A 25,698-nucleotide genomic window follows, 5' to 3' on the forward strand; every position below is an offset into this window, starting at 1 on the left:
TGGCAATTGACGACTCGATCATTCGGTTGACTCAGCACTGGTGATCGAGAAAAGACTCATCCCTGCTGGCAGCTTGAAATTATCAGTTCAAGTCATCTCTATAAGTTGATTTGTCTTGTAATTTAATTCAGTAAAGAATTAATTTCTCTGACAAAGATTCTCCAACAACATATACTAAGAGAAGCAATTATTAACGCAGAGGAACATTAACAAGTCTACATGTAATAATGGAGATGTCTGTATTACTCTATAATTCAAGTTTGAAGTTTCTATCTTTAATTTTACAAGGTGTAGTAGGTCCTTACTGTTTAATGATCGTCTTCGTCAAGACACTATTCAGCTGAAGTGGGTTGACCTTTGATTACTACAAAGATCAGTTATTTAGAGGCAATGATTATGTTAGATCCTCCTAGGAGAACTAACTCAATGATCAATAAGTGGATTGAGAACTTGGAATTGAGGTGTGGGAACACTAATTCCCTCTATATATTGTCCTATATATTGTTTTGCATCAAGTGCAGAGTGACGCAGGTAATATTCCTAAAACAATAGAAATAGCAGAAAATGCTGAACTAATGGACTTTAATTAACAATATTAGTATGTATGATATGCCAACATCTTTAATAACTCCAACACATATATTTTAAAAAATAATAAAAAAAGAGCTTCAAATTTCATAATTCAATTTGTCTCAAATCTAGCAAGCAACACATTGGAATAATCTTGTGGTAGTGTGGATATACTTGCTAGAGTTTTATTTATTCTCTTTTGCTATTTTAAATGCAACACGGACAATTAGTGAAGAACAAAAATAGACTTATTGATAAAATTTAAAAAAAAACATGAAGACTTATAAATGGTAGAAAATGACATTTATTTTCAAAAAAATTATTTTTTAAAATACATAAATAAAAGAGTTTTACTATTTTTTGTTAATTATAATTTTCTATTTTATCTGACATAAAAAATTTTTTGTAAAACAAATTGACCTAAGTTATAGTTTAATAATAATAATAAATAAATAATAAAACAATAACGTTTAGTTGAAAGTAAATTTGAACTAATTAATAAATTTTTGTTCACTTTAATTTGATTTAATTATTCAAAAGAATTCAAAATAATTAAAATTCCTTTTTTTTGTCTTTTCCTTGGGTTTAGTAAAATATGAAGGAAAACAAATGCTCTCCAGATTCTGATACTAAATCAATCAGTGTTGGCAAACAATTCGGACAAATTAACATTTGAAAACTTGATTTGATAGGGGTGCGCCAGGCCTGTGTTGTAGTGCAACACACAGGCGACGCTTGAAAACCCCAGCAGCAAGCTACTGTGATGGGCTCTCCCCCACTTAAAAATTAATTTAATATCATAGTGGGCCAATGGCCCACGTATCAGATATTAAACTGATAAGAACAGATACTACACTTGATCTTAGCCAAAAGGCCGAGAAAGGTATGAGTTGCTACATCGAACTTGGTCCTGTTTTATAATCGCTCTTTGTACAATTTGGATAATAGCTTCCGATGTGGGACTATTAAAAATAAGATTCTTTTTATTTCTCTTCTGCAATTCAAGGGAAATGAGAGTTAATCAATCGGATCAGTAGAAGCGACATAAATAACACATTATGTTTATAAGATCTGAAGGCTCAGATTTCATCAAAATTAAATTAAATATAAATGAATTAAATCTGTATGTTGTGCATGTGCCTCTGAGTGTGTAAATTTATTTGGTTTGAATGAATGTGATACAAATTCACATTCAGGATATGCATGGTTCTTTTATTTTGTTTCATATATGTATTACTTTGGTTGTGTTTTATCATGTCAACGTGTTTAGGTAGAGATTGAGAGAATAATAAAGCTTTGATGTAAATATAGGGATTAGGGATGTACAACAAGTAAGAACACAAGCGGTATCTCCTCCTCCGTAGACCACTTACTTTCCTTCGTCTCGTTCGAAGAGTAAGAGGCAACAATTGGTCGTTGCAATTGTGAAAAGATAAATATTTCTTGTATGCCCATCGGTGTAGCAGCATGATTCCATCCTTTCAAACATGTAGCTGCTCTTTGTATTCCATTGTGATGTTAAATAATTTGATCTACGCATTGTTGACATCAATTCAGAAAGCCCCTCCAATGTTAACAGCGAAGATGCATGTTTTGTTCGATGATGGAGGCGACAGACAAATTTGGCTATTTTATCATTGCTGAAGCCGAAGCAATAAGTTCCTATGCTATGGTATGCTTCGCTTTCACCATGAACTAGAGGATGCCTCAACTAGGAGAAAATAGTTGAGGACAAAAAGAATGATGTTTTAAAAAATGAATAAATTAAAAACACTGCAATCACTTCCTCTTTACAAATATCTTAATTTTTTAAAATATAAAATAAAATCATAATAATTTTAAAAAATAACAAAACAATAGTTAAATCATCAACCATGGCTCTCGGGTGATAAAAAAAGAGTAATTGTCACCTTACATTGAAACCATGCTTAGATAGCAACTATTATCCCAACTCGAAACCATGCATAGATATCAGCCTTTCATCAACTTTCCTGACCGCTAAATCTGCGTCTGAAATCTTAAGCCCTCCCAATAGCTAAAAATTTAAAAATTCTGATTTAATAGGGGTGCGCCAGGCCTGTGCTGTAGTGCAACACACAGGCGACGCCTGAAAGCCCCAGCAGCAAGCTACTGTAATGGAGCTCTCCCCCAATTAAAAATTAATTTAATATCATAGTGGGCCAATGGCCCACGTATCAGATATTAAACTGATAAGAACAGATACTACACTTGATCTTAGCCAAAAGGCCGAGAAAGGTATGAGATGCTTCAGCGATCTTTGTTCTTTTTTATAATTGTTCTCTATGTAATTTGCCTTGGTAGTTCCTGATGTGGGACTATTATCTTTTTTCTTCAACTCAAGCATCATAATGTAGAATTTAATGTCGAATCATATAGTTTTTTTTATTTGCGATATCTATGTGATTTTTTATTTATTTGTAATTTTTTCTTGGATTTGAGTTTTGTTAATAAATTGGAAGCATGCCTTCTGCACTTCGATTAATCATTTTATCTTTTATGCATGCAATGCAATCCAAGCGCTACTTTTCTTCAACAACTCTATTCCATAATCAACCAATTGCTCCCGATACTATTCTTTTAAGCACTATAGGTCTAACAAACACTTAAGTAGTCTTTGTAATGAAAAGTAAATATCAACTAATCATATGTGGATTGTTAAGGCCTCAAGGAAGATACTCATTGTGAGATATTACTTTTCTAAGCACTATAGATCCACCAAAGATTTATGGACAAATGCTTGATGGATATGTGTACGCTGGAAGTAAAAAAAAACATTTATAATGAGATATTACGTGCTTGAGCATTTTAGGTTTATCAATCACTTATTGATAATAAATATTTGATTGTGTTGTAAAAAGAAATCAACAAAAATCGTACATGGACTTTTAGGACCTCAAGAAATACTTATTTGATCACTATAGTCACACATGATGCTTACATGCTAGACGAGTTACATATAATGAATTAAAAATATCAATCAAGAACATATGTGGATTTTTAAAACCTTAAAAAAGATATCCACAGTGAAATATTATATGCATACACGAACTTTTAAAACCAAAACAAAGACATCAATGAAGAATTTACCGAATATTTATGATGGCTAAGTGTTTTCATGAGCTATAGGCCATGGAAAATGTTTGCCAAAATAAATTTAAAAATGGACTAATAGAACCTAAAGGAAGATATCCACAAAACTCTTACATATTTGGATCTTTAAAATTAAAACTATGGTGAAACATTACTAGTTTGAGTAGCGTAGAGTTGCCAAAGCATTTTACCTCCTCAAGAATTCAAATGTAATCATCATTAATTTGCATTTTATATTTCATATATAAGTCATCAAATACTTTTGATTAAAAGCACTTGATAATATTATACTACTAAAATAAGTAACATCTCACAATTAATATTTTGTCTAGAGATTTAAATAAGTAATATCGCATACATCATAAATATCTTCCTTAAAATTTAAGACATTTGATTTTACTCAATATGTTTATTAAATAGTTGATTAAGTATTTAGTTACCTTAAGTATTGTGTTAATATATAATATTCGAACAAACTATATCTTACCATGGATGTCTTTGTTGAAGTTCTATAATCTCAAATGTTATTTTTCACTCTGTACTCTAGCAAACAAGCAACTAAAACAAGCTCTTGTTAATGGTAAAAAAGGGATTTGAATGTAGGGGTTATTCTCATTTTATTGATGGTTTCGAATTAGTTCCTCGTGATCGTATTTCTTCTGAATTGAAAAAAAAGATTGAAAATTTATCTTTTCAGAATTATCATCCTAATAAAAAATATATATTATTGTGATAGGTCCTCTTGCTAATCAACTCATCACAAATGTTTTGTGAACCTACTCAAACAATTTATGTCTCACTATGAATGCCTTTGAGGGGTTGACAAATGATGTGGGGGACTCAAAGGCCTTCTAAGAGTACATGTATATTCCTATTTGGTATTCTTTAAGCATAAAAGCAATCAAATATTTACGGGAGATATTCTTCTAAGAAATATTCCTATTTTCTTCTAAGAAAGAAAACAAATTAACTTTGTAAAATTAATATTATTTTGGATAAATAAAAAATGGGTATCCGAGAGAAAGTCGGTTGCACAGTTTTAGAATTCTGAAGATAATTTTGAATTGTTGATTTATTAGTGAGGGATTTTAGACATTTTGAAATCTATTCTCTTTGGATATTTCCATAAATGGCAGCGTGGTTGGACTCGGTTCGGTTTGGTTTAACACTGGTGTCACAGAGTGAGTGGATGCCTCTCGCTAATTTGGTAGTCAATTAACGCCGTAAGACGGTAACAAACGGCGTCCTTCCCGATCCCATCGTCATCGTCCCCGTCGATCGAGGTCATTATCAAGGGTTGGCACTTCGAGCGAAGAGACAGTGTGAGGATGGGCGGAGGCGGAGCGGAGCGATGGTGCGTGGTCACCGGCGGCCGTGGCTTCGCTGCCCGGCACCTGGTCGAGATGCTTCTCCGCACCGACGACTGGTGCGTCCGCGTCGCTGATCTCGCGCCGTCCATCTCGCTTGAGGCCCACGAGGAGGCCGGTGTCCTAGGCCGCGCACTCCGATCTGGCCGCGCCGCCTATGTGTCCGCCGATCTCCGCAATAAAGCACAGGTCGTTAAAGGTGAGTGACATTCTTACCTGAATCCGCCGATCTTCAGTTACTTAATGGGCCAGATCCTCTCTTACAATTTCATAGTTGGAACTGACGGAACTCGATTCTTTATTTACAAGCTTGATACCGTTACTTCCCTGCGCTTAGGTTACACTCTATACTGCTTTAGGAGTTTAATAAAGTAAACTGATGTTTGTTCAGAGTTGCTGTTGATAAATCAGCATCGAATGTTCATAGTTCTTACATGTTTCTAGCTGTCAGTTCGCCCGAACCATATGGACTTCCAAGGAGTTGAGAAATATGAGATAATAACCTCTAGAGCAGTCAGTCGAAAGATATGAAACCACTGCAACTGCCACTTGTTTTTTAACATTTCAACTGCTAGACAACTGATGTTTGATTAGTGTGATCTGTATGCTACTCAGAGTTAGAATTATTTCGGGGATGCACTGTAAATGTTTTTTTGTGTGATACCCGGAATGGGATGCTGTACCTTGATTAACAGAAAAGAAACTATATTAATTTTTGCATATTAGTCTCTTTGTTTATTTGACTGTGGTGTTGAAGCTATGTTAGCAGGTATTGGTTCCTTTAAGAACCAGAGATATTCCAATTTTAGACAATTTTGTTGTTTATAGTCACTCTTCAGTTTGCTTGGGTGACTTAATCTCACCAGATGAATATAAGACTAGCAAGACTCTAATGTTCCTTCTGACTCACTTGTGCAGCTCCAGTCATGGAATAGCTTCTGTGGTGGTAACAGAAAATTGTTCTTAAACTAGGGAGCATCTGCCTTTTATCTTTTGTCTTCAAATGTTGTCACATTTTGAGTACGATATAGTCAACCTGGGATGCAAACCTCAAGATAAAGGAGAATTGGTGAACTAGATTGCAATAAGAAAAATAGATTGTACATTTTCCTTCTAGCAATTCTTGCTGTTCAAGGGGATTTTGTTCCCCTTTTTTGTTCTCTGTTCATCATACTAGTTTTCCTATAGTTATGCAATGTAAGAAAAAAGATACTTTTTAAATTATTTTTAGCGAATGATCTCACTTACACTTGCTTTTTCTTGTTGGTTTCCTTTTACAGCATTTGAAGGAATTGAAGTTGTCTTTCACATGGCTGCTCCTGATTCATCTATCAACAACTACCAGCTTCATTTCTCTGTGAATGTTGATGGTTAGTTTTCATGTCTGTGCTGATTTTAACACTCTAATTTAGCATAAATGCTAGACTGAGTAAAGCATGTCAGTAATGTAACCTGTGTTAGCGCATGCTCAGAACAATTTTTACACATCAATATTTTGGTCAACCTTGATGTTCCTGCAATGAGAGTTATGCATTTTCAGGTACCAGAAATGTAATTGATGCATGTATTGAATGCCAAGTGAAGAGACTAATCTATACTAGTTCTCCTAGTGTGGTGTTTGATGGTGTTCATGGAATTTTCAATGGGGAAGAATCACTTCCATATCCAGAGAAGGTTCTATTTAAAATATTATCTTTCCTGGAAAAGGACCATTTTTTTGTTTTGCGCATTTATCATGTTCTGATTCTCAATTATTTTCCAACATTCTAGTTCAATGATTCATATTCAGAGACTAAAGCAGAAGGAGAAAAGCTGGTTTTAAAAGCTAATGGCAGGAATGGGCTTTTGACATGTTGTATAAGACCTAGCAGTATATTTGGCCCTGGTGACAGATTGTTGGTGCCTTCACTAGTTGCTGCTGCAAAGGCTGGCAAGAGTAAGGTAAAATATTCAACCTATGTGAGAAAATTTTCAAGCAGTTGTGTTTCAGTTTGCAATTGAGATTTTTTTCCTTTTTGGCCTTGAGCAATCTAGTTCTTAATTGAACAAGAAGTCAAGGGTTTTGCTGTTTCAATTATTGATTTTCTGCAGCCATATCTAACTCTGAAGTACATAAAATTCATAAATATATATATGGTAGTTAAAAAAAGTTCTTTCTATTAGTTTGTCTGATGTCCCTGATCTGATTGGTTGTCTTAATGTGTTAGTGCTCTTCAATCAGTGTGTTGTTACTGATCAATATCCTCTTTTTTCCCTTCCATATCAGTATATCATTGGTGATGGGAATAATCTGTATGACTTCACATATGTAGAAAATGTGGCATATGCCCATATATGTGCTGAGCGCACTCTAGCCTCTGAAGAAGGTGCTAAGAAAGCTGCAGGGCAGGTATATCCTTTCTTTTCTTTTCTTTCTGTGACGGTAGCAATAACATACTTTTTACTGCAGGCCTATTTCATAACAAATGGAGAACCAATAAAATTTTGGGAATTCATGTCATTAATACTAGAAGGCCTTGGATATGAAAGGTATGTATAGTTTTTGTGATGATAAGGCCACTTCCTACTTAGTTGCTTAGTTTTGTTATGCTCCCCACTTCAAGGAAGTTTCATAGCATAGATGGAAAAACGTATTTACAGTAAGGATGGATAAGCATAGACCATTTGGTTTTTTTTTTTTTCATATGCTAAATCATATGTATACTTCAGCAAAGATTCTAAAATTGTTCGTAGAAGATGATAAGTCATATTTGAAAGAAATATATAATAAAATGTTGAATTCATTTATTCCAAGATTTTCTTCTTTGGTTCCTCCTGCCATTCTCCACTAACATGTAAGATTTGTGTTTTCGCCTTTTCTTTTGATAATTATCATGAGTTTTTTAATTGCAGGCCAAATACCAAACTTCCTGTTTCTCTTATGATGCCAATTGCTCACTTGGTAGAATGGACATACAAGATCTTTTCACAGTATGGGATGCCTGTGCCCCAGCTGACACCTTCAAGAATTAGACTTTTGTCATGCAATAGGACTTTCAGCTGTTCAAAAGCTAAAGATCATATTGATTATGAGCCTATTGTGTCTCTTAAGGTTTCCAACGGAACTCATTTGACCTCTTATCTATCATTACATAGGTACAACTGTTTCTTTTGTTATATGAGATGTTCTCTTTTGTGAACATAGGATGGTATCCAAAGAACAATCGAGTCATACTCTCATCTTAAAGCTGAGCAGAAAAAAAGAACATCTAAAGTTTCTACGTATTTGGGCGGTGGAAAAGGTATGGATGAACTAACAGTAGATTCATTTGCTTGATGACTTTACTGACAGATACCTCCATTCTGTTTGCAGTTGCTGACACACTTCTTTGGAAAGATAAGAAACAATCATTCACAACGTTGCTTCTGTTTGTTGCCCTATATAACTACTTTTTCGCAAATGGATATACAATGATTACTGCAGTGGCAAAGCTAGTCTCAGTTGTTGCATTGTTCTTGTTTATTCATGGTGCTTTGCCTTCAAATATGTATGAATTTTTTTTATTTCATTGCATGTTATGATTTACCACTATTATCTTTTAGTTTCCTCTGTGGTTTCCGTATTTCTAGTTATTATACTTTTCTATATGGTTGTCTGCAGATTAGGGTATAATATTCAGAAATTGTCACCTTCGTATTTCGAATTGTCAGAAGAGCAGGCACGTAGGCTTGCTCATTCAGCTACTCATATATGGAACAATGGAATTATCATATTGCGCTCACTTTGCAAGGGAAAGGATTGGGCATTGATGTTTAAGGTTTGTCTTACTATATTTGTTAAGTTTTTGCTCCCTAAATTTCTTTACAATTTACATTGCTCTGATAAGATTCTCAATTTCTCAACTAAAATTTAGCTGAAGTGGTCCTGAAGATATTTATGTCTTATGTGGAATCAAACAGGTTGTTTTCTGGTTATTATTTCTCAATGTCCTTGGATACATGTCGCCGCAGACAATGTATAAATTAGGTAAACATTAGTTTTTCTTCTCAACTTATTATACTTAAACGTTGCCATGCTGCTAGTTGTTGATGTAACAAAGAAGCTCTTTGATTTTGTTGCAGGGCTTGCTATAGCGTTCTTTGGTTTGTATGTTTATGATAGATGGGAAGATGAGATCGACAAACATATTAAGGATGCGTACTCCCATGTCAGAAAGTTGACATCGAAGGTTCCCCGAGGCCCTTGAGGCACTAGTGATGTTGGCCACTGCTGGTTTTGTCTGCAGAATTTGATTAGAACATGTTCCAACTTTGCTTTGATTGAGGGAGCTTGAACCCATCTGTGAACTTTGCTGCATATTATTTCTCAATGATGGGTCCTTTGTTGAACTTAACTAATCATGGTAGAACTGTGGATTTTCAGGGCACTGGCAAATTCATCTGCCAAGTGTTTTCTTTTATTTGGAAAACAAAGACCAAGATATATGGATGTGAAGTAGAGGAAAACAAAAGAAACTATCAACTCTAAGATTACTTTAACAAGAAGAATTGGAGGGATGAATTTTTTTTTGCTATGAAGGTGAAAGTTTTTTCAATCAAGTGGTTTCTTTGAAAGCAAAATGAAGCCGCGATAGTTTATAATGAACATGGGTGGTGAGGGCAAAGAGCCTTTCAGAACGGGGGCATCCTTTTCTGGGAGGAATGTTAATCCCATGACCCGATATGAGGTCTGATCTGATAGCTGCCAAGCTTTGAGAAGGAAAGGTAAAGCTGAGATCAGTTATATTCACATTCAATTTTTGACTTCTTGTTGTCAACTGCATTTATTTTGCATAGAGTTCAGTCTGCCAAAGCTTTTGTATCACTTGGTTCGTTGTAGCCCAACTAGTTCACTCGACTAGTTCATCTCTTCCTTTTGTATGGTAGACATGGTCTAGCTTCCAGAACCAGGTCTGACCGCTAGTATCTTTACTCTTCCTTCTTAATCTTCCATATCTGTCCCTCTAGCCAAGTGCTTATATGGCCTAAACCAGGCTCCTAGCCCATGGTATAATAGTAAGGGGTAGAGTGTTTTTCTCCAACAATTAACCATGATTATAAATAAGTTTGAAAATTCTAAAATTCTCTAGTTAAAGTATAATCATATTGGCATTGCCCTATTAAACTTTTTTTTACATTTATTTATGTTGATTATGTGTTAATTATTTTATGTCATTACTCAGCCGAGTTTAGTTTTTGGTTTGCTTTTTAATTCTATGCACCACATTGTATTGTCATACATAAATGATGCATTTCTTTATTATACAACATAAATCATTATATAAATTATTTATTAATTTAACAGATTTAAAAATAAATTCAAATTTTAAATATCCACCATCTATTAATGATGTCTATGTAACTATGTTACATCCAATAGCTACAACTACAGGTTAATTTCCATTATATGGACACGCTATTCGGCACGCCCCGTCCCGTAACACCGGGTCCTGAACTCGGTGCCAGCAACTCGTAGGGCAGCACCCCAGCTCCGCACCGATTCCGCCGACTCGGGTCCGCGTTCCGGCTCTCGATCTCCTCCTCCGCGGCCGCCACCTCCGCTGCGAACGCTCTATATACCGCCGCAGCCTCCTCGTCCGCTGTCCACGCGGCGGCACCGTCCCTCGTCTCCCCGAGGTACTCCTCGTCCGGTGAGTGCGTCGAGAGCGTGTCGACTACCGCCATGAACTTGGTCGCCTGCAGCACGCTGGGCATGGAAGAAAGGAAGAAACAGTGCGGATCGGCGAGGAATGCCTTGTATTCGTCCGCGTCTCGCTCGGGGTCAGGGACGAGCCGCCGCATCAGCGGGGGGCGATTCGGGACGTAACCACCAAGGGGATACTGACCGAAGTTTAGGGCGGCGTGCTGGGCGGATGCTATCCAGATGAGGGTGGTGAGCAGCGCGACGAGGTCGGACGCAGTGTCCAGCGGCGGCCACCACGAGGCGTGGCGGTGGTCCCCGTGACCGACGTCGACGCACTCATGGTACCACGCCTGGAGTTCCGAGTCTGAGCGGACTCTGTTGGGGTCCGAGTCGGGGTAGTAGATCTGGACGTAGGCGCCAACGAAGCGGGTGATGGCGGACCAGAGAAGCAGGCCGTCGTCGGCGTAGGGATAGTCCGGGAGGATGAGGCGGAGGCCGTGCGGCTGCGTGTGGTCTGCAACTGCCATGCCCCTGAAATTTCGCACAAGTATTTGTTAAAAGTCCGCTGAGAGTGTAGATTGGATTGAAGATGACAAGATCCAGTGTGGTAGCGATAGGAAGAGGACGTGCCTTCGGATGAGATCAGCCGGCAACCCTTCGAGGTCAAATCGCCAGTGGTGCTTGTAATAGGCGGCGCTCATCTCCATGCCTATGGGGCCGGGAGTGAAGCAGGACTCTATGACGCCATCGGCATTGATCAGGCTCTGTCGCGCCAGCGCATTGATCTCCAACGTGTACCGCATGTGCGGGTGCAGAAGCTTGAACACCGGATGCATCGTGCTCAGCTGCCTGTGCGCTGCCAATATGAACGGCTCCATCGCCGCGTGCGTCTTCAACCTACGCCATGAACAGGAATCACTTAGCTAAAGGTGATGTTGTTATTACAAATTTGAGTAATGAAGTTGGTACATTTTTATACCAGTGGTTGACGAGTTGATGAACACCAGCGTCGTTTGAGCAGACATGGGCCTTGCCGAGCATCCACAGCCAATTGGTGGTAGCATCACGCGGCGGCATCAACACCATGCTGGGACGGGATGCGCCTGGTTGCTGTGGAGGGAGTCCAAGCTCGATTGCGATCGGTTTCAGTGTCCCAATGGGAGTCAAAAAGAAGAGGGTCCTCGTCGCGTATGCTTTCCGGCCATCCATCATGTTGATTCTGTCGACGAATGGCAGGTATATATCGTGGAAGTCCAACATGAACAGCTTCCCTTCCTCCACAGCCTTTTTTGTATTGATAATAACATGACAAGGGTCAGCTGTAAGGAAATGCTGTGAAAGATAAACACGGTAATGCACTTTGTCTCACCTGTTGGACTGTCAACCCCTCGAGTTGACCGCTTATGTGGGCTTCTGTGATTGCAGATTCAGGCGGGCCATAAATTGCAGGGTCAAGATTGCCTACTGGAGGGAAAGACTGTTCCATAATAGCCTTGTTAGTGTTTGCAACTCAGTTCAATATACAAGTGATGGAGATACACTGCTCGTGGGGGATTGAAGAGGGCGGTGGGATTACCTGAAGCCTCTCTATGCTGACAGGGTTGATCCCTGCAACTGTCTGCCGAGCAAATTCATCATCCCGGAGCCATGCAAACTTGTCCTCTGCAGTGCAAACCACATGAGCATGTCAGCATGAGAACTGGTTCTTGTTAATGTCTACTCACTAGGTTTGTTCTTTCTGTTGCAATTTGATCATTTTCATGGATTTCAACTTCTTAATTTTGATCTCAAAAGTTAATTACTGCTAGACTGCAAAAAAAAAAGTCATAACAAGGAGCATGTTGCTTCACTTACTCGTGAGGATGCTTGGGGTGTCATATCGAAGCAGACCCTCGCTTGATTCTTGTATCTTTTTAACGAATGGGAGCTTCTTGAGGAGTTGTTCCTGGAGGCCAAGCTTCAGGATGAGGCCCTCCTTGTAGAGGTTGTCGATGTGGTGGAACCCTTTGAAGTCATGGTTATCAGCAGAGATGGATGCAATGAGTGACGGGATGAAGCTGTGCAGCACAGCCTTGAGCCTTCCAGCTGCGAAAGCTCCCTGTTTTAGCTCCTCAAATGCCTCATCGCGTGGCACGTAGATCGGATGTGGCTTCTCTACTCGACTCTCAGCTAGCATGTCTGTGCCACGAGATGATGATTCACGGTAAGTTGTTTCCTGACTACGCATTAGTATCAAGGAATTATTCTCTATGGACTTACACTTTTTTTCTGCCTAGTGTTTGTTAATTATCAATACATGAATACAACTTTTGGTGAATCTGAAGGTGTAAAACTGAAAGAATTAGACAAGCATCTGCGATGCTGCTTCTGCCACGCATCTGAAAGTGAATAGTTTCTAGATGATATGAACTTGTTCTTTAAAAGGTTGCTTTTTTAGACAATAATTTAGTCACTCATCCATGGTGGGCCAAGTCAATGATCCATCAATCATCCTCTAAATTTGATCTGTCACGCGGACCACCACACTCAATTATTCTAAGGTCATAGAGTTGGGAGTTTGCACTGATCATGGAGTAATTTCTTGCAATACTGTAGAACAAGTTATGTTAGAGAACTCACTTGTGTCGGTAGGAGGACGGCCAGTCCTGCATCGCCTTGGATATGGGATCTTCTCACCTCCGAGGGTCGGCCTTGCAAACTCAGATCCTCTGTCAGGATTGCCCAAGTCATTGTATGTTGCGTAGTCATATATTCTGTCTGATAACTTCCGAATGCCTTTGCCATCCCCTCTCAGCTCATTGAGCTCGGTTTCCCTGAGTTCCCTAAGTCCTTCAGGCGTCTCAGATGGTAGATATGACTGCACAAGAAGTAACAGAATTGTTTATGGTTAGATTTCTTCAATTTCAAAGCTACAGCTGCTTAAATACTCTACTGCCAGTGAACATCTATCTATCAGCACTTTCTCATCGTTCTATCCTTCAAAAATATGATTCCTATTGTAAATCATGATTGTTGCAGTTGCTCTACGCTGGGAAAATAGCCTTTAAGATTTAGTTGTGTTTCAATCTTGTGCAGAGATTTCTCTGGCTAATTTGGACAGGTCATTATAGATCCATTTGAATGCCAAGGATAATGATATCTAGCCATCGCTTCAAATGGCTGTCAATATCAAGCTAGAAAATTTTGGTACCGACCTTATTGCTGAAGAAAATTCGCTTCTTGGGGAGGTCCTTGGTGGATTGAACCCAAGAGTTGCAGGAGAAATGAACTGGTCCACTCGTAGAGCCTTCGCCTTCGCCTTCGCCTTCGATGACTACACTCTCCAAGAAGAACTCTTTCTGGTGGCGGTTGATCACTGTGATTGCTCCAGGCTCACCGAAGCTGGAGTTCACCTCGAAGTCTGCAGTGTACACCACACGCTCTCCCTTGACGTTCTTCTTCTCGAACCAGTCCTTGATCACCGTCGCTCCGCTCTTCTTTTGCTTTTTGGTTCCTAAGTTGCAGAAGCAAGCCCAAGGACAGTAAGCGAATTGCTCAGGGGAGACATGAAACAAGGTTTATCAATCATGGGGAAGCACAAAGGAAAAAGGATTCAGCAGAATATTTGTTTGCTCTCGAGAGAACAAAGAACAAAGTACAAGATGCCTACTTTTGGGGAATTTGAACTTTCGATCATTGGGGATCTGCAGAGTACTCTAGTTTGCAAAATTACTATATATACTGATTTTTATTCTATAAAAAGTGTTTTTTTTTTTTTAAATCATGACGCAGGAGATCAAGCAGCTCGAGGGTTAATGTTTAGGAACAAACATCTTAAGATTTTTACAAGGCTTACTCGGATCGATCTCGGTGCTGATGAGTTGCAACACCACATTCCGGCCAATCTTATCTGTAAGAGCATCAAGCTGGTTGACGATCACTTCCTTGATATCCTCTTTGTGCTTCCTTCTCACGGTCAGCGCAGCCCTGAGCATGACTTTGCCCGCTCTAGCCTTTTCCCCAGCCACCATCTTGATCACATCCTCATTGATTGCTGCTTTCACCGGCGCTGCCGCGGTCTTCGCGGACCTCAGCCTTCTCCTCCTGCCTTGGCCATCTGGGCAGAGAGCAGGGAAGGCAAGACTCTGCTTGTTCTGATTGCCCCTGAGCAAGAGGGATCCACTGCCGAGGAGGAAAGAAGAAGGTCGGAGAAAACCCATGATCTCACTGCAAGCAGCCATTCTTCTGCCAAAAGGAGGTCAAGTTCTTTGCAAGGTAAAGATGGTTGCTTTCTTGCTGCCCTGTTCTTGGGAGAGACAGAGGAGGTGGTTCAGAGCTGGAAGAGGTAATGTTGTTGGGTGTTACATGTAGCATGTGGGATATATATAAAGCTAATCGCCCATTGATTTCTGGTCTCTGATCTTGTGCACGTTTTTCAGTTTGATTGCTTTTCCAGGGGACTTTCAGGGCAAAAAAGGGTGGATTATTTAATATCGAGACCAAGTCAATTGGGAGGAAAGGAGGTGGATGTTTCGTTGCGGTGGTGCGATGGCTGTGGTTCCTTTTCTAACTGAGCATTCTGATGATCTGACTCTTGACCTTATGATCGTTTTAATATGATGTTTTCTGGGGACTATGTCAGTGTCACAGATAGGTAGGGTAGTGTGTGAAACAAGCTTGTTATTGCTAGAATTTTCAAAGGTCAATTTTGAGGTTTTTCTTTTTATAAAAAAAGGTGGATTGATAAAAATTATTTTTATTGACAATTTACTGAATTATGCATTTAATTATCTTAATTATTTTTTAAGTTAGTAAATCACATATATATTTTTAAAAATATCTTCCATTTATATGCCAACTGTTTAAATAGACGATTGAAGTGGTTGTGAAATTATTATAGACGGTCACTACTAGAGTTGTTAAGTTAAGTTGAGTTAAATTTTTTGATATTTAAATTTTATGATATTTAAGTTTGTTAAATTTTTTGATAAATTTAATAAAGTTCAGTTCAATTCTCTAAAATAAATTAAGTTTTTGAAATGATTATTTAAGTTTGGTTTGATTTTTTTTATGAGTTTGAATTTGATTCAATTTTGATTTCTATTTAATTCATGTTATCGAACTCTCAATTCAAGTTTGCTATTAATTTAAGTTTGTTTGATTGTTTGAAATATTTACATTTAAACTTATTTGATTGGTTATTGAATCTGATAATATAAATTTATTTATTTATTTTAAATTTTTTATTTATTTAGCATGTTGATAAGAATTTTATTGGTGAACATGATTCATAAATATTATTTACGAATGTTTTTCATGAATATTATTCACCAACATTGTTTATGAACATTGTTTACGAACACTGGTTCACGAACGTGATTCATGAACATTAACGAGTTAAACACATATATATTCAAATTTGCTTATTTAGTTTAACGAGTTGTTCAAGTTTATTTATTTAATTGATCTTGTATGTATTGAATAAACATAAATAAATTCTTACCCAGTCGAATAATAAGCTTATTGATGAATGTGCCGTTCATTTATAGCCCTAGCCGCTAGACTATGTGTCTTAGATTTTGTGATTAGGCAATTGCGAAAAGTTGGCCTTGAAATTATAATCAAGTGGTCATCGATCAAACAAAGGGTAGAGGAAGACAGGCAATAAAGAATTGAAAGTGTATTTTTAAGAGAATTGGTACATGATTTGATAATTTAAAAAGTTAGTTAGCTAATTTAGATATTTGAAAAACTTAACTATGTGGTTATGTATCTCTAGGGTTATCAATTCTAGGACCGTTGAGGTAACGGATTTATTTTTTTTTAAAAGTTCTCTTTTTGATAATGATCATTCAAAATTGGAATTTATAACATATTATTTCATATTAGAGAGCTTAAAAATTTATCCTCTCTGGACATGATGCGATGGCACAACATTCAAAATGAAAAATCTATATTGTTGATTGGTGAATGAGAAATCATTAGTACTTTTAAATTTATCTGATAGATAAATCGAGGGAAGATCATTTGGTTCCCGAATTAGTTGAACTCAACGCATCTAGATCATATAAAAAAAAATTAAAGTTCTCTTTTTAAAATATTCATTGAAGACCTCTAATATTCAAAATATTTTTAAATCATTTAAAAAGCTTTTTTAAAAAGGAAAATAATGGGTCATGGGACCCATGTCGGTTGATTGTGTGAAGAACTATTAATGCATATATTTAATTGAAACTATTAAAAAATTATAAATACAGATATTTGATCATTTACCGTGGGTGGAGTAATATCAACCTATATATTTAACTAAATTTTTTTGCAAAGATAGAAATTTGAGCACATGACCTTAGATTAATCAAATATTCAGTTAATCATCAAAAAATAAAATTCTAAAATGTATAAAAATAAAAAAATGTTGAGTATTAAAAGAATAAAAAAATAGTAGGAATTAGGATATTTAAATATTAAAAAATTATAGAACATTTTGATAAAAATCAAAGGGAGATTTGTTAGTGCAGGAAGCACTAGCAGATCGAATCAGAGTTTTGATTATGGAACTAGGATCAAGTTAAGTATATGGTTTGGCTAACCAAGTTGAACTGAGCTTACAGGAGACAGGTTAAGTTCTAGTGCTACTAGGCATGAAGTCTTGGCAGAGTCAAAGTGCACCAGGTAAAGTTTGGGCTTGGTCAGGAGGACCAAGTTGCAGCAGAAGTCTGGGCTTGGTCAGGAGGACCAAGCTGCAGCGGAAGACTGGGCTGATCAGGAGGATCAGTTGTAGCACAAATCCTAGGGGGCAAAGACAGAGCCGAGCACAAAGTCCAACGAGTCAGGAGGACCCAGTTGGCAATCAGGTAAATTCTCCCGAGAGGAGTGGGTGAGGACGCGTTCCCAAGAGGAACATTAGGCGTCGGTCTAACCCAGGATCTCACTGGAGATCCGAAGTTAAGACTCGTAGTTGGTTCGATGAACCAGCTTAATCCTTTACATGTTATTATTTTAGCTAACATCTTTTGCAGGAAGGAAAAGTCAGACGAACGCGAACTCCGGACAAAAAAGTTGGATTTTCGGGTCTGGAGTCGACTCAGATGGGTTCTGGAGTCGACTCCAGCCGAGTCAGCTGGAATCCGGAAGTCTGCGCGTCGACTTTCCGCCAACTCAGCCTGGAGTCGACTCAGGTAAGGTTTTGAGTCGACTCAGGGTCAAAAGTTATCGCCGCTGATGCCACCGCGACTGGAGTCGACCCAGAAGTCAATCGGAGTCGACTCAGGAAGGATAACGGGCGAAGACGATAAAGGTTTATCTGCCACGCAAGCTGGAGTCGACCCAGATCTGCATCTGAGTCGACTCAGCAAGGCTATATAAGCAGCCGCGACCAGCAGCCGAGACATCAATTCAAAAGCCTCCGAACTCTGTTCTCGCGACTCCCGAGCCTTCTATTTTCGACGTCGGTGCTGTACCTGCTCCAAGCTACTCAACTTCACACCGAGGCGCCGAAAATCTACTTCCGGGGAGCGACCGAGAAAGCGAGAAGTTCGGTAACAAAGCAAACTCTGTATTTCCATTCGTTCAAAACTTGTAATCGGTTTTTGTATTGCTTTCTCGATACACTTGCTGCCGGAAAGGGGCAAGTGACTTAGTGGATTGCCCAGAGTAAACGGTCAAGGACCGTGGGCCTTGGAGTAGCAGCGTTGCGCTGTGAACCAAGTAAAAATAAAAAGTGTCACCTGCTTACTTTATCTTTTACGTTTCCGCATCGTTCTCTGTTTTAGCTTCCGTAAGCGTTCGAAGTTTTACGAAAATTGAAAAACGTGCAACGCGCTATTCACCCCCCCTCTAGCGCGTATTCCGATCCTACAAGATTTGGGAATCACGGAGGCACTTTTTTTTTATTTTTAATCACATCCCATCCCACCAACAATAGCTGCTACGACATAAATGATGTTGAATAAGATAAATCTATATTGTAGTAGTTACGAAATTGTAGCTACTACAATATGAATATTATTGAACAAAATAAGTTTATGTTGCAATAGTTATAAAATCGTAGATGCTACAATATTATAATAGCTACGATTTCGTTGATACTACAATATTATAACAGTTACAATTTTGTAACTGTTGTAATGTGAATATTCTTGAATATGTCAAATCCATCTAATACGTTATTTAATATATGTGATAGGAGATGATAATAGTGAATATTATATTTCAAGCAATCTTATCATTTTAAAAAAATGATAAATCTCAGTTAGCCCCATTGACTATCTCTGGGGTGATCGGCTCAGTCCCATGGAAGTTTCCCACCAGCCACCAGGGTAAATCAGGAAATGCACACAGCGGCCAGCCTAGACGCCCAGCATCATTTGATTGCGCTCTCTATTTAGAGAAAAATTCCTACAAATACGTCATAACTAGGGATCGAATCGTAGGTACCTGAGTGACAACGTCCTACCAAATCTTATCATTTTAGAAGAGGGGTTGTGGGGGTGAAAAATCCTTTTGATTAAAAATTTTAAAAAGTTATCCTTCGATGATTTTGAAAAAAATGAGACGTCCTTCTCAATTTTACCCGACATATTTTGATATATATAATTGAGTATTAAAATAAAATTAATAATAAGTAAATTCCTAATAAAGAATCTGTCATAAAATGCAAAAAGAATACATCTCTAAGACTCTAACCATGAAAAAAATCATTAAAAAATAAATTTTAATATGTATGTATGTATGACATTTAGTATATAAGGCGACTTAGCAATTTAGTTTATCACATATTTCACTAGAGCTCCTCCGCCCTCTAGGAATCACAACATCCTCCTATCTAATCTTGATCATTATTTATGGTCCTCGGGACATGATTGAGTTGGTTATTACAAAATAGACTTATTGAAATGGACATGAATCAAATTTCGATGAAGCTGAGACATTATTTTTCAATTTACCTTTTGACAGATGGTCCTAGAGTCGACCGTGTGGGATAGCTGGGGTGGCAGATTCCACCTTTTGCTAAAGAATTGATCACCACTTATGGCTTCCACGGGCATAGTCAAGTTGATACTCGAGTGGTAGATTTATAATAATTGATCACCACACACGTACTTCCCACGTTATATCAAAGTTATGATGGGTAGAGGTTAATGGTGGAGCCAGTCCGAGTGATCTACCCGAGTTGATCTCAGATTGTGAGCTACACCGATGCGACATCCCAAGTTGTCTTCTTGAATTCATTTTCTTAAATTTTTCTTTCTCGCATCCATAAATCCAAACTTTTGCACCGTCAAGCCTCTGAGCTATAGCCCGAGTAGCTGATAATGTGACTCCGCCCATGGTAGAGGTGCAAACTAATGGAATCAAACTGAATAAATATAACAATATTAATATTCAAGTTTAAGTTTAAAAAATATACGTGATATTCAAATTTGATTCGCAATTCAAAAATATAAATAATTTTATCCAATTGAAATGCGAGCTCAAATTCAATTTGAGTGATTCGAAGTTTGATCCGAATAGAATCGAATTATAATTTAAAATGATTTAAAAGTCTAATTCTTTGAATTTTAATTTAAATCTATTTAAATTAAAATTATATAAAAATAATAAAATCTAATTAAGTTCAGAGCGTGAATAATTAAATAAAATATTATAAATTTAAATTCTATTTTTAAAAAATATTATACAAGTTCGTATTCGATTTGAATTTGATAATTTTAAATATAAATTAAATATTTTTTAAACTGATTTGAAAAATGAACTAAATAAATTCGATTTGGTTGCATCGCCGATAGCAAGGCACATTGCTCCTTAAGCCAGTAAATCCGAACTTCCCATTACTTTCCGAAAGATGGATGTTCCGGTCGTTGCACTGTGGATGGTTCCAACGCTGGTTCAAGGCTCGGTCGACGTGCATGCTCTTCGAAGAGAGTCGTCCGGAGAGAAAAGAGATCCTGAAAAACACTTAAAAAAAGGGTTAGAATGACGTCGGAGTTGGGTCCTGACAAGCTACTCCAACTCTCAAGTTAGGATTCGGCGTGAGGAAGAAGTTTTATGACTTGAGGAAATTAGGATAGATATATGTGCGTACCTGTGTCCATGGGCATGAGCAACCTTTTATAGTAATAGCCTTTCATTCTGAAGTATTAGTAACTATTTGAGAAATATTCAAATGTACCTGTTCCGCTTTGAAAAGATCCTGTTTATTTATATATATTTAAGGAGGCGTTCCTATCTTTTTGGAGGAGTTGGTTCTGTTGTACCCGGTAGCTCCGGGAATACGCAAACTGATATGGATCGTCGAGGCTAGTGTTCAACACTATCTCCGTAAACGATATTGCTCCGTTACGGTGCTAACGGATAGCAGCAATTCGTTCCCAAAATACAACGACGAACGTCTCGGAATAGTAGCACTCCAAATTTCGAGATCAACGAACTTTCTCGTAGACTTTTTGGATTCCGAATGCACTAGATGGGATGAATGCACAAGGAAGACTTGAATCGATGAATTCGATGATTTTTTCAGCATCTGGAGGGATCTATTTATACCAAATGAAGAGGTTAAATGTCTTTTGGGTGAGAGGATGTGTTCCTTGAGCTGGATCGATCTGGATCGTCCAATCTGAAGGGTTGTAACCCTTCACATAGCCCACTTCAATCTCATCCATCAGATCTGAAGGGTTGTGACCCTCAGATCTCGCCTATTGTCATCAGCCATCGGATGTGGATCTAATAATCCATTCAATCTGATGCTTCAGATCAAGTCTCATCCCAAGCGGTCAGATCGTGACTCTTCGCGATCCAACGCTCCAGATCGCATCACAAGCGATCCATCACACCTCTTTGATCAACGGTTGCTATCCGTTCGCCTAATCAACAGTCCAGTCATCTCTTCTTGCCCACGTGGATGCCACATAGGCACTGCCACGTCAGATACGATCCTGACACGTCACCCAAGTGCCACGTAGGCACCACAATATCACCTGGAGCATAAATTTAAGCTCCTCAATGCTCCTCGTGATGACGCGTACGTGCAAAGTGCAAAGTGCGCCTACAAAGCGCCCATTGCGCACGTGCGCGAGTGGCGGGCTCACAGGTGCGAGCACTTGCTCGCCCCTGAGAAGAGAGCACCTGATCTTTTGTGTTAACTCCATTAACACAGCATCATTAATAAGGAAAGAAAATACATCAAAAATTTCCGATGTGGGACTATTCTCCCTTGCATTTCCTTATATATAACATTAATGAATAATTAATATTATTTGGGCCGATTTTAAATAATTAATTTCTCATTCACCCTTAATCGATTTTGAGCAAATTAATAGTCTAAATCTATCTACGCGAAACGTAGATTTCGATTTGAAGTCAATTACGACTTTCATCAATTGATGGCATTCCGATTTTTCTACAAAATCGTATTGGTCCATTAAGGCCCCAATATCCAACAGGTTCTGCCTCCTCTGATTTAGGAAGAACGACCATATCTTTAAATAAGTGTCATGTGTTGAAAGTTGATCCTAAACGTCAAGACCGCGTCATGTGGTCGGCACATGAAGCGCAAAGTATGCCGAGACTAAGTTATGAGGTCGGCCCATGAAGCGAGAGGTGTGCCGCATGAAGCGAGAGGTGTGCCGAGACCAAGTCATGAGATCAGCCCATGAAGCGGGAGGTGTGCCGAGACCAAGTCAGGAGGTCGGCACATGAAGCAAGAGGTGTGCCAAGATTAAGTTATGAGATCGGCACGTGAAGCAGAGGATGTGTGTCGAGATCAAGTCATGAGATCGACACGTAAAACAGAGGATGTGCCGAGACCAAATCATGAGGTCGGCATACGCCATAGTAGGCATTCCGAAGCCGATTTATGAGGTCGGCCTACAAGTCAAGGAGTGGGTAGAGACCGAGGTAGAAGGTCGGTTCATATTCAAGGAAGCCAACCAAGTTTAGAATTAGAAGGTCGGTCAAAATTTTCTGAATTAACTAATGTTTATTTTTATTCTTTTTTTCTTTTATATCTTATTATACCCGACGAGTACGTAGTCAATAAACAACCTCACCGGATCAAGAGAGTTTTTCATCGATTTCAAGTGGACAAAAAAATATATAATTATTATATTGGGAAAATATTTCAACGGTCAAAGTTCTGTTCCAAATCAGGGGACTTCGTATTACGCGGCCGCCGGCGTGCGTTTCCACATTTATATGGTAATTAACTTCTCCACCCGGTCGCCTCCCCTGCCTGGTGGAGCTGACGATTCGCGGCCAGCTATTGCTTGCTTGTTTGGAATATTTTTAATTTGACGACGATTGATTTCTTTAATTTAATTAGTTCACGCCAATATATCTATCTATCTATCTATCAATCTATCTAATATCTTTGCCGTCTGGTCCAATTGCTCGATCGCATGGTTTCTGACTGTTGACTTACTTAATCGCTTTGTCGGATTGATCGTCGAGTCAAGATGTAGCTAGAATTTGACCAAGGAAATTAAACTTGACCTGCCTTCATTAACATTAATTCAACTCAAATGCTTCTCTGACTAAAATAATTCCGTACGTGTGTTCAAACTCTGATAAGCGACTTTAATGTTAACTATATATAATCATTGTGTAAATAAATAATTTAATTAATCTAGCGGCCATCATTATATATGAATAAATTTGATATATATATAGAGGTGTGTTAATGGATCGTCCTGCCCTTCAGTTCACTTGCTCATTTCGTTTTTTAAAAATATAAATATAAATATTGTGCTTGGTGTTCCGACATGCACTCCGAATAGATCGAATTGACTCCGGTCTAAAAATCAAATTTATCATGTTCGGCTTGAGCTAATTAACTGCACACCCCTTTGAGCGATCTAATCAAGTAGCCTTTTGGATGGTTGCATCTTGATAGATATTCATCAAGGTTAAAGTGAAAGTTCCTTTTCAAATATAATATTGTCTTGCCAATAATTTTTTTTTTCAAAATACAATAATTTTTACGCTGAAATAAAAATATTTCAAATTTTAAGGCGGATAAAGTTTTAGTTTTATTGGATCGCCAACTGTTGGTGTTGCTCCTCCTTTCGAGCCACATGAGTCCTTGTGTGCTTGTACGTCAATACGCATCGACAATAGCTGACACGATCTATTTGATGATAAGTTAAAACTCTTTTGCAAAAAAAGATAGAATTTGTCATCCCAACAGTCCTACACAATCGGTCTTACGATCATATATAAAGAGATAAATCAAGAAATTACAGTTGATCATGACAGAGGAGGGTATTGCTCGGCTTCCGCCGAGATTCGAACCATTACCCTCTTCTGCAAGTCTGCTCCATCGTAACCAACTCAGCTATGTCAGGAGTGACGATAAGTTAAAACTGAAATAGAGAAGAATGGAAAGAGAGAGAGAGAGAGTGTGTGAGTTCACCTTTATACTAATAATGTTCTTGGGCCACCACATCAATTAGAAACCCGCGCAATCGGTGGCGTGTCAGGTGTCAACCGCGACAACACCGACATCGTACCCCTGACACAATCCAGACACCCATCACAAGTCTCATTTATTGCCATCCTATCTTGTCAGGGATGTTGGAGATCCGAATTGGAGGGATCTATCTCAATATGGAGTGTTCCGGTCTGAGTACAGGATGGGGTACGTAGGTCCCATGGAACTCGGTGCGGTTGACTTTGTGGTGAATTAGTAACCACGTGAAGTCGACAAGAGGAGTTGGCAGGAGGAGTCGATTAGAGGAGTCGATAGAAGGACTCGCTAGGAAAAGTCGGCTAGAGGACTTGATAGGAAGAATCAACTAGAGGACTCGGCAGGAGGAGTTGATTGGAGGACTCGAATGGAGGAGTCGTAGAGAGACTTGATTGAAGAAGTCATGGGAGGAATCGGTTGAAAGAGTCGACAGGAATAAGAAGACTCGACTGAAGGAATCAACTTCTTTAAATGAGATTAGGGTGAAAAGTGATCAATTAAGAAATCTAAATAATAGTATAAAGCAGATAAAAAAATATAATAAAATAAATGAGATAGTAGAAAGAATAATAAAACATATCAATTAGGATAATAAAACATAGCCTCTCTTCTCATGATAATAAAACATACCATATCTAGAACCTCCCTCCCCTTACCTTATATATATGGGAGAGAAGTCAAGGGGCATATCACTTGGAGAGAAATTAAAGAGCACACCTCAATAAAGGGTGTTATAACCATCTTGCCCTTTTGCCTTCTTGTAACCTCCGTGCCCCCCTTTGTTTGTCATGTCACTTCGCTTGCTCGGGAAGTCGGTGGACCAAGACTCGGGAAGTCAATAGTTGGAGGCGGTACTAGTTCTTCACCGTACAAATTAATTTCCAAATCTAATCAACTTGTAGATTTAAACCTCAAGTTTTTTGTCGAAGTGACTTATCCCAAGTGGTAAGCATGGAGACATGCGTTGTTTGAGATTTCGGATTCGAGTCATCTTAGCAACATGTATTTGTTGGCTGAGGTGCTGTTTCGACAGTAAGCTCTTATGAACATAGTGATACCGTGCCTCTAAAAAATTTCTTAGGAGGTTTTCTGATATGAGGTCGTTTTAGTGGTGGGACTGGTCACTATAAAAAGTTTATTCAATACAGTTTTAGTCGAAGTGTCTTATCCCAAGTGGTAAGCATGGAGATGTGTGTTGCCTGAGTTCCGAGTTCGAGCCCTCTTAGCAATATGTATTTGTTGACTGATGTGCTGTTTCGATTCTGTTAGTACCGATGGAATCAAAATATCTCCACAATGACATGATATTGTCCACTTTGGGCTTAAGCCCTCATGGCTTTATTCTTGGGTTCTCCCCAAAAGGCATCATGCCAATGGAGATACTTTCTATCTTTTTAAACTCATGATATTTTCCATGTGTTTTAGATGTGAGACTATGTTTGCACCCTTGCAACCCAACAACCCCCCTCAAACAAAGGACCACAGGCCCCCCTCAAACGTCGTTTTTGATGTCTAAATCCTCGACCCACCAGAACTTTCTGCCCCTC

The 25,698-nt window shown here is 38.4% G+C and overlaps 2 protein-coding genes, 1 long non-coding RNA gene and 2 other non-coding genes across 5 annotated transcripts; 2 read left to right on the top strand and 3 right to left on the bottom strand.

Moving 5' to 3' along the window:
- Positions 1-1,259: 1,259 nt before the first annotated feature.
- Positions 1,260-1,457, bottom strand: LOC141822591 (U2 spliceosomal RNA). Its single transcript, XR_012601319.1, has one exon. It is a non-coding gene; the product is annotated as a U2 spliceosomal RNA (small nuclear RNA).
- A 1,174-nt stretch (positions 1,458-2,631) lies between these two features.
- Positions 2,632-2,830, bottom strand: LOC141822593 (U2 spliceosomal RNA). The gene has a single exon (XR_012601321.1). It is a non-coding gene; the product is annotated as a U2 spliceosomal RNA (small nuclear RNA).
- Positions 2,831-4,965: 2,135 nt separating this feature from the next.
- LOC141821039 (3beta-hydroxysteroid-dehydrogenase/decarboxylase-like) lies at positions 4,966-9,449 on the top strand. Its single transcript, XM_074708393.1, has 12 exons — positions 4,966-5,247; positions 6,329-6,418; positions 6,589-6,722; positions 6,819-6,989; positions 7,315-7,437; positions 7,498-7,577; positions 7,941-8,139; positions 8,233-8,329; positions 8,401-8,575; positions 8,689-8,845; positions 8,988-9,054; positions 9,150-9,449. The coding sequence occupies exons 1-12, from the start codon at positions 5,010-5,012 to the stop codon at positions 9,272-9,274; spliced, it is 1,656 nt and encodes a 551-aa protein (XP_074564494.1). The 5' UTR covers positions 4,966-5,009; the 3' UTR covers positions 9,275-9,449.
- Positions 9,450-10,406: 957 nt separating this feature from the next.
- On the bottom strand, positions 10,407-14,930 carry LOC141820567 (putative lipoxygenase 6). The gene is made up of 9 exons (XM_074707900.1): positions 14,546-14,930; positions 13,905-14,203; positions 13,330-13,567; positions 12,565-12,888; positions 12,287-12,372; positions 12,080-12,187; positions 11,690-11,994; positions 11,341-11,607; positions 10,407-11,241 (listed from the first exon to the last, which is right to left on the bottom strand). The coding sequence occupies exons 1-9, from the start codon at positions 14,928-14,930 to the stop codon at positions 10,470-10,472; spliced, it is 2,784 nt and encodes a 927-aa protein (XP_074564001.1). The 3' UTR covers positions 10,407-10,469.
- LOC141820576 (uncharacterized) lies at positions 13,524-15,471 on the top strand. The gene is made up of 3 exons (XR_012601147.1): positions 13,524-13,596; positions 13,786-15,034; positions 15,129-15,471. It is a non-coding gene; the product is annotated as an uncharacterized LOC141820576 (long non-coding RNA).
- The last annotated feature ends 10,227 nt before the right edge of the window (positions 15,472-25,698 follow it).

Source organism: Curcuma longa, chromosome 2 (genome assembly GCF_044706935.1).
Source record: "Curcuma longa cultivar G26 ecotype Majalengka, Jawa Barat chromosome 2, ITB_CL_G26_1.1, whole genome shotgun sequence".
Taxonomy (NCBI): domain Eukaryota; kingdom Viridiplantae; phylum Streptophyta; class Magnoliopsida; order Zingiberales; family Zingiberaceae; genus Curcuma; species Curcuma longa.

Coding starts and splice junctions, on each gene's coding strand:
- LOC141821039 (XM_074708393.1), top strand. CDS start 5,010: ATGGGCGGAGGCGGAGCGGAGCGATGGTGCGTGGTCACCGGCGGCCGT. Junction 6,723..6,818: donor CACTTCCATATCCAGAGAAG/GTTCTATTTAAA, acceptor CCAACATTCTAG/TTCAATGATTCATATTCAGA. Junction 9,055..9,149: donor GCAGACAATGTATAAATTAG/GTAAACATTAGT, acceptor ATTTTGTTGCAG/GGCTTGCTATAGCGTTCTTT.
- LOC141820567 (XM_074707900.1), bottom strand. CDS start 14,930: ATGGCTGCTTGCAGTGAGATCATGGGTTTTCTCCGACCTTCTTCTTTC. Junction 12,373..12,564: donor CACCCCAAGCATCCTCACGA/GTAAGTGAAGCA, acceptor TTTGCACTGCAG/AGGACAAGTTTGCATGGCTC. Junction 11,242..11,340: donor CCGGCTGATCTCATCCGAAG/GCACGTCCTCTT, acceptor GCGAAATTTCAG/GGGCATGGCAGTTGCAGACC.